The following is a 12,045-nucleotide window of genomic DNA, read 5'->3' on the forward strand; positions in this document are numbered from 1 at the left end:
AAGTCTTCCTTTCCAATTAACTAATAAAATGTCAGACTGGAGGCCTGGCTCAAGTGGTAGTATGCCAGCCATGAGCAAGCTGGGGGGGGGTGGGGGAAAGAGAGAGAAAGAGAGAGAGAGAAAGAGAGAGAGAAAGAGAGAGAGAAAGAGAGGGAAAGAGGGGGAGAAGGAGAGAGGGAGGGAGGGAGGGAGGTATCAAGGAACTAAACAAGGAATGAAACATCTGGCAAAGAACAGAAGGGCAATATGTTCAAATGTTCAGTAATAGAGGCCCGAGACACCAGGTCAATCTATCTGGGAACCTCCACAGCCATGTGGCTGCTAAGAGTGTTAGACAAAGACAAAGCAGGTTATTCTACGTTCTCAGACAAACAGCACTGATATTCCCCCATGAGCTTGTTAGAAATGCAGGGGTATAGACCCCACAGAGACATACCCAATCAGATACTGTGAGGATGAGGATGATCCAGGGAACTGTCTATGATAGACTTGCCTAGTGGTAATTTTGCACAATCAAGTTTGAGAACCACTGAGGCAGAAAACTGAAGTAAACTAGATCTACAGAACTCCAAGTGATAGTCTAAAAATTAACATAAAGACAACAAATTCTAGAAGAACTTTAGCCTTCAGAGGTGTGTGAGCCTACTTTTTAAACCTAACAACAATCAGAAGGAAGAGATGTCACCACTGTGAGACAGAAAGTAAAACAGGTGACTTCTCACAAGACACCTTAAAGTCTAGGCCCGGTGGTGTCTGTAAATGAAGATCACAGTTGTTTTGGTGAAAGGAAAAGCCCATTTTGTCTGCCAGGGTTAGCAGCATACCTAATTATAGCTGCACCCACTTCTGTGGCCATACCAGATAAGGTCTCTTACGCAGGGAGATTATCTCCAAGTGGAACAGTTTTGAGCCAACTTAAATAAAACAAAAGTAACTTACCTCATTCTTCAATCATCACTAATTAAAGATACCTTTCTGCAAGAGGCAGATAGGGCCTTTGCTTTCTTTTAAAGTTACAAACAAGCCCTGGAATACAGATTGCACAGAGAACCCATTCTATTTGTGGCTGTGCCACATGAATACAACCTCACAGGCATTTCAGGACATCATCGCTAAAATTGTCAGTCAACAGTTAGCAGAAGTTTACAGTTAACAGAAGATGCTCTGCCATCTTCCTCTTCCTCCTCTCTTCTGAACCCTTGATGCCAACTGAAAGGGAATAGCATGCATGGGCCACTCTTCCAACTTCACATCAGAAGTGACTATTTTACTAAACACCTAACAGCTGTGGCTCATACGACCAGCCTTCTTCCAGGGCCTCACCTCACCCTGGGCATTGAGTATGTGTATGTTCCCCAACTTAGTCCTCATGGATACCCTGTGCTAGGTATAGTTATTTTTATAGTCTCATTTTACAAATAAAGAAACTGATTAGGTCACTTGTCTCAGCGTGCATGTGCTTGGCACCATGTTAGAAGTCTATCAAGGTGTTCTGCACCGATTACAATTGTATTTGTGTGTGTGTGTGTGTGTGTGTGTGTGTGTATGTGTGTGTGTGTGTGTGCGTTGGTCCTGGGGATTGAACTCAGGCCCTTAGTGTTATCCCTGAGCTTTTATGCTCAAGGCTAGCACTCTATTACTTGAGAGCCATAGCTACCTTTGTAGTTAATTGGAGATAAGAGTCTCGTGGACTTTTCTGCCGAGGCTGACTTCAAACTGTGATCCTCAGACCTCAGCCTCCTGAGTCGCTAAGATTACAGGTGTGAGCCATTGGCACCTGCTTCTATACTACTTACTTCAGTGGAAAGGTCAATCCAGTATTGAGCTTAACTGCAAAGCGTGTTGTTTCTTCCACAGCTGCTGGTTAAAATGAGGCTGATAACAGGAAGGCTCTGGGAGGCCAGGGCAGTTCAGCATTATATGCCACATCCTCTGGTGACTCAGGTTATAAAAATATACAGTTCTTCAGGCAGAGGACACCGTGATAAAACTAGAGGTCATAGATCTCCAAAGAACAGCAATGTGAAACACAAATGGCTAATGAGTTTACCCAAACACTGGGAGGACATGAAGATTTGGGGAGAAAGGCAAAAAGTACTGGGCTGCTGTTAGTACTGTAATGTGTTTTCTGTTCATGAGTTCTTGCAATCGCCAGGCAGTAGCTGGCCAGTTCATGGTTGTAGGTAGAAGCAAATGGTTCCCTTATAAGCTGTGATTTTAGTCATCTGATACTCCAGAAATTGTTCTCAGAAATACAGGATGATAGAAGAAGAATAAATTTCCACTTAAGGCAAAGCCTAACCGTGCACACACAAACATACACACACACATCAATGGAATCACCAATACTTTTGATGAATGATTAGTGGGGTTTTTCCAAGAACCTTGCAAAATAACACTGGAAGGTGTTTTCGTATAGCCTTAAGATTCATGAGAACTATTAACCTCCATATGCTATCATTTTGCCACAATAATTAATGGAAGGATGGAAAGGGGTTTTCCTTAGGGGATTTCTAAAATAGGGGCTTGATCACTTTATCCATCTCTAAGTTTACAGTGCCGAACATAAGTAACACAATAGACAAGTAGTGATCTTGTATTTATACCATGAGGTCTTTATTTTTTTGGATTTAGGAGAACCTACATGGAGAATAGAAATATTGGTTCATTCAATTTAATCGTTCTCTGAATTTACCTGGTATTGGTTATATTTATCCAGAGAAATATAGTTTAAAATAACATCTTATACAATTTTAATAAGGATTCATTAGTACAAAGTGAAATGGTTTGCTTGCAAAAATAATGATGTCAGGACTGTGTCTCTTTAGGAATATCTGGCCTATTGCTAATGCTCAAATTTTTATCTATCTATCTATCTATCTATCTATCTATCTATCTATCTATCTATCTATCTATCTATCTATCTATCTCTGTGCTTGTATCATTAGTGTTCTTTTCATTTAACCATTTTGACTATAATAATGATGGTAATAGTGATGGTAATGGCTGTGCTATGTTCTTAGGAAGCGGTATTCATCAGTCTTCCAACACTGCTACCAGATAGTTAAGATTCTTCACAGGTGTGTGATAAACGAGGATTAGTGATTCACTGTAACATGATCAGACCACACCGCTAGAAAGAGGTAGAGCTGGGATTTGAACTAAAGCATCTCTGCTTTGGGAGTCTGAATTCTTAATCACTGTTTATAGATTGCCTGCTAAGAGCCAGTGTTGGTTTGAAATGATTCATTTGAATTTTTGCCAAAAGTTGAGAGAAAGAATCCTTTAGTTTATTTTAACATTATTGTGTATGTGGGGGGGGGGGTGTGAAGGGTCTGAGAGGTGTACACTGAGAAGGAAGTAGTTCTGGATTGTTCTATACTCCAGAGGAGGTCATGTTTTCAGTGATACAGCTCTTCAAAAACTCACCATTGGTGATTCTGGAAATGACTCTATAATTTATCTGTGAGTTTTTTTGAGCTACAGGGATACATTTTTCTATGGATACCTTGTTACACAACAGCCAAGTTCCAAGAATAGATGATAAAAGACAATTTAATTTAACTTATAATTAAATGAAGTGATAAACTTGTAATTAAACTAGAGAAAAAAGGTCCCATTCAGTAAGATGTAATTTGTAAAATTAAGTTTGATATTCAAGGAAATGCAGACTTAATGAGGGCAAAAGACTTTTTCGAATCAGAAGGAAGTATCTGATTTAAAATGGGTGAACATTTTAACATAGGCCCCTTGGACCTTTTTATTCGAATTTTTCTTTGAAGACTGGCCTCTTGGGTTCTTTGAACCTAAGGTAGAGGTGTGGTACAGAGGCCCGCTCAGACTCAATGCCACCATTATTGGATTGATTGGATGTATACTTAAATGACAGGAGGAAAGGTAAGGAAAGGAGACAAAGAGAGGTCTTTGGTGGGTGGATGGCTGGGCTGAATGCCAACAGGAGATGGCCAGGGGCTCCAGAGAAGATGTGTGCCCAAGTGCTAGGTATGTAGGAATCAAGGGCAGGAGGGACAGGGAAAGTGAGCATATAACTTGAGGAAGATGTGCAGGGGTATGTGAGAAAAGATGAGAGTGCGTGTGTACATGTGCATCCCAGTACAATGGTATTATGTATTCTATTAAGTTTGCACTTATTCAATCTACCAAGGACTGTCTTTGTGCATTATTTAATTTGCACAATAGTAGATAATGATAGTAGCCAGGATGAAAATAATGAAGGCAGTAAGAGAATACATGACAGAGGCATTGGTAAACCAGAAGGGAAATCTTTCAGAGGAAGTATGATTGAAATCAGCACACACTGCCTGAGGAAGAGTTCCCAGCAAAACAGTGCAAGGACAGAGGCTAGAAGACCCAAGCGCAGGGGAAGGATAGAACCTAGTAAATTCTGTAGTAAAGGAAACAGAGATGTGATGAGAGAGAAAAGATGCTGCACGTCCACAAATGACCTGTAGAGTCATTCAAAGTGCAGAAGGAAGCAACTGTGAGGTTTTGAGGGAAAGAGTAACAGGGTCAGAGTGGATTTTGTAAAGCTGCTTCGAAGATGAGGTATTGGAAGTCAAGGAGTGGCAGTGCTCATCAAAGCACAACCTTTCCATCTGTCCCTGTGACCGGTGCTGCATAGACCAGCAAGTCAGACTGCCACTGCCATCTGCTACTTCACAGCTGGAGGGACACTCAGTGTGAATGATATGGTTTGAAAACTTACGGATTTCTTAGAGTCATAGAAAACGAAAATGGGAGACTTACAGAGCATTGAAACAGTCTGGCTAAGAGGGTAAAAATCTATTGTACCATGTATGACTGCCTTTACTTCATAGAAGAAGAAAAGGGTTTTTTTTTTTTTTGTTGTTGTTGTTTTGTTTTGTTTGTTTTCCCGATCCTGGGCTTGAACTCAGTCCCTGAGCCTCTTTGTGCTCAAGGCTAGCACTCTACCACTTGAGCCACAGCACCACGTCTGGCTTTTTCTGGATAGTTTATTGGAGTTAAGATTCTCATGGACTTTTGAACTATGACCCTCAGGTCTCAGGCCCCTGGGTAGCTAGGATTATAGGCATGAGCTACTGGTGCTACCCCTGTTAAGGTTTTTTTCTATTTTTTTTTTTGAATTAAAAATAGATACAACTGCAAGTTAAACCCTAGTTTTATAGACAATGCTCTACTTTTCCTTTTCACGTTTGCAGTTAGAACCTGAAAACCTGGTTTACAGATTGGGTGCAAATCAACATCATTCTTTGGGGACTCTTAACCCTGTCCCCCGCCCTGCTCCCCGTCACCTCGCACCCCAGCTCCTGGATGAGGTGTATGGGTTCACTAGGGTCATGATTTGGCTTCAGAGCAGAGGGCCTGGGTTTTGGTTTCCTGACTTCAGGTTAATTCTCGTCCACCACATCATCGTGCCCCACGTGTCAGCTTATTTTTTTCTGTTCTGCAAGGGTCAAGACACCTGTTCTTGTCTGGAGTAGAGTTCATTGGCCAGGCTTACTTCCCTGCCAGTGTTTCAGACGGCTAAAAAATGACCGACCACTAAATAAGTCATTAGAAAAATACCCCGTAGCTGGGAATCCCACAAAATGGAAGACTCTTCTTTTTAAAGTAAAGTGTTTCTCACCTGATCTTCAGATAGGCTGCAACTCCAAATACCAACAACACCACAGCAATGACTGTCACCGTAATGGCGGCAATGCTGCCTGTGAAGGAGGAAGAGACGGGAGAAGAAAATAAAGTGAGTTTAGTCACTCTCAAGTGTTCAATCTCAACCTTTATTTATTTATTTGTTTGTTTGTTAGTTTGTACTGGTTTGGGGACTTGAACTCAGGATCTGGGCACTGTCTGAGCTTTTGTGCTCAAGGCTAGTGCTCTATCACTTTGAGCCACAGCTCCACTTCCAGATTTTTTTGGTGGTTAATTGGAGATAGGAGTTTCAAGGGCTTTCCTACCTGGAGTGGCTTTGAACCATGATCCTCAGATCTCAGTCTCCTGAGTAGCTAGGATTGCAAGTATGAGTCAATACCTACCAATCTTTCCTCTGAAAGAAGACAAAGTTGTTTTTTTTTTTTATTACAGATAATTATGCATGGAAGTCAGAGCAAGCACAAAGCCCAGGATCTTAAAATAACAATCAAAATACTGTGCTACTGGAATATTTTTAATGCCAAACAAAGTTCAGTAATGGCCAATAAATCTTTCAGTATTCATCAAGACCTTTCAGCAAGCTTGGCATTCAGAGAACAATACACAGTAATATTTGATTATCTTTTTAAGAGTGACTTGCTGCAGTGTTGTACCTAGGGTAGTAGATTTTAAATCACTTGATGTTCTCTTTTCTTCTTTTACAGGCTCTGACTCATTTTTATATCACTTGTTTAATATCTGGAGACAAAATATTTTATTCCAAAGGTTACAATAAAGTAATAAAGTTTTTTTAATAAACCAAAACCACACAGCTGTGTCTGTAGTGTCCACTTTAAAAGGGTCACTTTGGCAGTTGTGCTAATTTAACAATCCTATTGTATCAAAGCATGTGTGAAAAATAAAATAAAAACATCTTTGGGAAGTATGTTCAGCTTTCATGTTTCAATACTAAATTTCTATATACAGAAAATAAGTCTGTTGTCAAAATAAGGTCACATGTAATAGGCAGCACTGCTTTTTGCTTGTTGAAATAATCAGCTATAAGTAAATCGATTCTTTCTATTTTGTATTTTGAAATCTGGTAGGCAGCTACTAGCAATCAGTTAAAAACAAGTTGCCTGCTTCCATTTTCACCTATATACATTGAATATTATGACTGTATTTGTCTATCCTTCCTCTCTTCATTGAAAAAAGGCTTCTTGAGGAGTTCATGCCCCAACTGGTTAAAATTTATAAAGAAGCTGGGCACTGGTGGCTCATGCCTATAATCCTAGCTGCTCAAGAAGCTGAGATCTGAGGATCATGGGTTAAAGCCAGACTGCATAGGCAAGTCCATGTGATTTTTATCTCCAATTAACCACCAGAAACCTGGAAGTGGAACTGTGGCTCAAAAAGCAAAAGAGGGATAGTGCCCAGGACATGAGTTCAAGCCCTACCAGCCAACAACAACAGCAACAGCAACAAAAACAACAAAAACAACAACTAAAAAAAATGAGCCAAAGGAGATCATTAGATTATTGCTAACATGAAGATGAAGACAGCTTGATGTCTCCATGGAGACTGACCATGTTTGACCACTTTCAGATCCTACACGTTTCTGACACTCGCTTTCTTTGCTCCTTTTGAATCAGATTCTGTAATTATCAGTATAATTCCTTTTGGCTTTTGCCACTTAAAGATAAAATTATGCCACTGATCATGCAAATGTGCAGATTGGGTTCAGCAGAAAAAGTCTGAGGTCAGATCCTCTAATGTAAACCCCCCACTTCTACTTTGAAAGGTGACTCTTAGCTTCATGGCCTCCAAACTGTGCTGAAATTAGAACAATTCAAAGTTCACTAAGGTCTCATAACAGCCTCTTTTAAGAGCTTGTGAAAGGAAGACGATAACCGCAAGGTACAGTGTTGGGGGCATTTTAGGATTAAAAAAAGATACAGTCATTGCAATTAGGAGCATTTCTTTTTAAACTGACCTTTTAATTTAATTTCTACCTTTTTGAAAAGAAGGGGCAAGCTGATTTCCCTATAAGACTATCCCTGCCCCCCCCCCCCCCCGCCCCGGCCCAAGGGATAGCTGAACATAGGAAATCAGAGGTTTGGCCTTTTTCCAAGTTCCTTCCTTTACTCCAGCTCTGTGATTTGCTGGGGTTATTTATATACCACCTCTTTCTAAAATAAGTTGGCAATTTCTCCAGCCCAAGCGCTATTCTTTGTGTTGTTGTTGTGGAGACAGCAAGTGATAGGAAGACTTGCTTCTCTTCTATTGGATGGTGGGGCTGTCCAGAATCGGGATAGCCCCAATCTTCACAGGGTCTCTTCAAGACTATACTTCCAGGTCCACAGATGGCATCATCCAGGATACCCAGAGCTACTCAGAACTGGACATTTGAGTGACTTTCTACCTGATAGGCCCCAGAGAGTCTAGGTAAAGGCACACTTCGAAGAGTTGGTACTTTCAACCTGAGGGCAAGATATGTGACATAAAATAATTTGTGCTTACATATTTGGACTTCCTTTGTAATATTCTGTGACTTACTGCCTGTCCTCAGAGAGTGCTAACCACGGAAGTCATAGTCTTCTAGAAGTAGAGACCTTTCTCAGCCCTGAGCCTAGGAAATCCTATTCCTTGAGTGTTCTCTAACCTCTTTAGCAGCTGCTGTCTCAGAAGGTTCTAGTCATCTCAGCTCTGGAAAGTTCCACACCCGAGGACTTCATGACCTGGTCATATGAGGAGGGTTGCTAAGCCAAGGATACCCCAACTTCTATGGTAACTGACAAGGCTTCATTTCTGGCTTATGAAAACAAATGTTATTTCCCCTTGGGTTTTGTTTAAACGAATCTGGAATTCCCCCTTTGTCATTCTACTCTTTTTTCTTTTCAAAGCAAGTAGAAAAATGAGGAAGGTGAGGGAGGTGCAGACACTAATGGGCTATGTTCTGAAAGTGTAGGATGGGAAAGTTGGCTGGCACTTCCTTTCTTCCTCATTGGTATTTGCAAGTTACAGACTGGGCATGACTCATGCTGTAATGCTCTGGAATAGGCAGAAATTAAGAGAGAATTGGAGGAAACGTATCTGTATATTTTATAAACCAAGATAAAAGAATATTCTACTGTGCTAGCACATTCCATTGTGCTAACATGTCTTGCCTAACCAAAAGGCTGTTGACGATCCAGAAATCAATGTGTGCTTAAGTTTTGTGCCTACACCAAGTCTGGGATTTCTCAAGGTGCCTTTTTATGCCACTTTCATAATGGCCCCTATGAGAAGAGCAAGCAGGCTTAAGAGCAGTTACAGCTACTTATTTTTTGTCCCTGATTACTTAGGAGGAACACTGGGCCAAGAACTTTGCAGCTCTTATCTTTATAAGAGGTGTGGATTCATTTCCATTTTATAGATGAGAAACCCAGAAAGGTTAAGAAGTTGGTTACCAAGTTTTATACCTGGTAAATGATTGAGCTAGTATTGTTACCCAGGCCTATTTCACCTAAGTTTTTACAGCATTATTCATTCAAATGCTGGTTACTTCCTCTTATAGGCACTGGTAAAGATGGATTGAAGTTCAATATTTCAAGTTCACTCAGAGTAGAACTAATTACAAGCAGACACAAGACACTGAACAGAAAACTCAGAAGGCCCATGCCATTGATTGCTAACATTTGTGTAGCCCCAAATAACTAATCCTGCCACAAATCCTGTGCATTGTTGTACTGTCACCTAGTATTAATGTGAGGTTGGCTCTAAACCCTTCCACAACCAAATCCAAGAATATTTAAGTCCCTTATATAATATGTAGAGTATTTGCATACAACTCCCACACAACTTCCTGCCTACTTTTTTTTTTTTTGGTCCGGTCGTGGGGCCTGAACTCTGGGCCTGGGCGCTGTCCCTCAGCTCTTCAGCTCAAGGCTAGTGCTCTACCACTTGAGCCACAGCGCTACTTCCGGCTTTTTTCTTTTTGCTTATGTGGTGCTGAGGAATCGAACCCAGGGCCTCGAGCATGCAAGGCAAGCGCTCTACCACTGAGCCACCTTCCCAGCCCCCTGCCTACTTTTAATCATCCGTAGACTACGGACACTACCTAATACAATGTAAATGCTCTGTAAACAGTTGTTGGAATGTATTAAGGAATCATAATAAAAAAATCTGTACATGTTCAGTAGGCACAGTTTTTTTTGTTCAAATACATCCGATGGCAGATGAGTGGATATGGAAGGAAGTATACACACACACACACATAGACACATACACATACACACCCTTCCACATATATAATAATCCATGCCATGTGTTGCTATTTGCTATGTGGTGGTGGTGTTAGTAGTAGGTGTAGATTTGTGTGATGAGGAGAAAACAAATGAATAAAGAAAACCTCAATTCTCTCACAGTGATTGGATACTAAGGGGATGCTAATTTCACTAATATTGAAGGTCATTTTGATGTCTGGCCCTGCATTCTGCTTGGATTTCACTCCTTGTCTTCCTTATTCTCTCTACTCCATGCCACGGGAAGGAAATTTTGTCTCCTCCTTCTTATCCCACATCAATCCAACAATCTAATCCCACATTATCCAACCAATCAAGCTCTTATGAATGAGCTCCATGATTAAGTTAGGGCACTGTACAGAGAAAAATAGTCCACCCAATTGCATAAACAGAAGAGTGTATGATCAGGTGGACACACAGGCAGGAAATAGGGAGACTGGATATTTCTACCTATGACTGAAGACGGTGAGTCTGTAAAGCTACAGCCATCTTTGGAAGAGGTGGGAATAAAGCTATGGTCTGAAGGATGGGCAGGACTTGGATGGGGGCAGGCGCCTACTGGGAGGAGAGCAGATACTTCACATGTCTGGGGTTGAAGGGTCAGCAGTGGGCTTGGAGACAGGCCCTGCAACTGGAGCTCTGATCTAAAATATGGGCTGCTAACCATATCGAGGGCTACTGAGAGGGGTAGGTGAATGTAGAAGAGCTGTTGAGAGAGTTTGTGTAATAAGACATGAAAATACCCAAAGGCTGAATGGCTGACTTTTCTAAGGTCATATGATTTGTAGAAGTGACAAAAACGTGATCACGGTGTGCAAAAGAAGGGAAAATGGAACTGAATAGAAGATGTGACAATGGCTGTAGGATGTCTCAGGGCCAAGTCATGGAGATTACTGAAAGCCAGACTGGTATTTGAGCTTGACAAGGTAGAGACAGGGCCTCTGTAAGTCTTCTCGGACGAAGGACACAACATTTTCTACAAGAACCTCGTCAAACCCCTTTCATTGAGAAATCATCCCTAATACAAGCCACTGCCTTAATTTCTCTTTTCTTAGAGGCTTGCTGGTAAAATCTAGTGCGCAAGTGATATATATGTAGCTGTAGGTAATTACTCAGAGTACACATACTAAACATAGAGGGATGAGATACATTTGCATCCTGATGATTTCATGTGAACACACTCTGCTTGGTCTCTGCATTGGAAGTCCTTGGAAGCCAGGGCTACCAAGTTCTTTGTCTAGGCTCCAAATAAGTAATTCATAAAATCACTTCATAACAGATCTTTTGGAACGTAACTATACTTAACGTTATTCGTAGTTAGGGGGCTTCTTTACAAGTTATACAGTTTACATGCAAATATATTACAAAAATGTATTAAACACAACCTAAGCTTGTGTTAATCCTTTTCCACACCACATCACTCCCCAAATCCCTGAATTACTATTTCATCATTTCTTTACACAAAGTAGAAGGGGTAATCTTTATTAAAATCATCCCAAAATGATCGCAATTGGAACATTTTGTTTCACGTTTATACTCCTATCTAAAAGCTAGTTTGTAGGTAGAATTAAGAGTTCAAACTTTAGGCAGAATTGATATCTGTACTTTTCTACTTCATGCAACCAGAAGATCCAGTTTGGGGACTGGTGTTGCTTTTATCTAAAAGCACTTTCTTCCATAAAGCATATAGCTATAAAAATACTAATCTTGCTTGAGATAATAAGTGATGTGCACTTGCACAAGCTGTGTGCTTCTTTCCTCTTCCTTCCTTTCTTTTTCTCTTAGGAACCCATCAGGAGTACAAGTTTGCAATCCATGTAGATCAGGAGGGACACATATCAGACCTGTTCTGGGTTACCATGGTTTTACTGTTTCTTCACTTATAATTGCAATCTTTTTCAGCACAAGTGAGACCTCTTTCTCACTTGGAATTATCTTAACTACCTGTTTAGCTTTGCCCATCTTAGCTATCCTTTGACATCTGCAATGCTAAACATACCAGGTTTCTAAGAATGGCAAATCATGTTCCTTATCCCTTTTCTTGTGGAATTGTTCTGTCTTTCACATGAGCTTACTGGATCACCACATAGCAGCTCCAGCTCAGAGTGGAGAGCATTGCTCTAATTCACCT

The 12,045-nt window shown here is 40.8% G+C and overlaps 1 protein-coding gene across 1 annotated transcript in view; it reads right to left on the reverse strand.

Annotated features, from left to right (window-relative positions):
• Parm1 (prostate androgen-regulated mucin-like protein 1) overlaps positions 1–12,045 on the reverse strand; it is a 113,570-nt gene that overhangs the window by 9,030 nt on the left and 92,495 nt on the right. The window contains exon 3 of the mRNA XM_070012956.1: positions 5,630–5,708. Within this exon, the coding sequence (XP_069869057.1) occupies positions 5,630–5,708 (79 nt within the window). The remainder of the gene's footprint in view (positions 1–5,629; positions 5,709–12,045) is intronic.

The sequence above is a fragment of the Dipodomys merriami genome, unplaced genomic scaffold (genome assembly GCF_024711535.1).
Source record: "Dipodomys merriami isolate MVZ:Mamm:240054 unplaced genomic scaffold, mDipMer1.0.p SCAF_9, whole genome shotgun sequence".
Classification (NCBI taxonomy): domain Eukaryota; kingdom Metazoa; phylum Chordata; class Mammalia; order Rodentia; family Heteromyidae; genus Dipodomys; species Dipodomys merriami.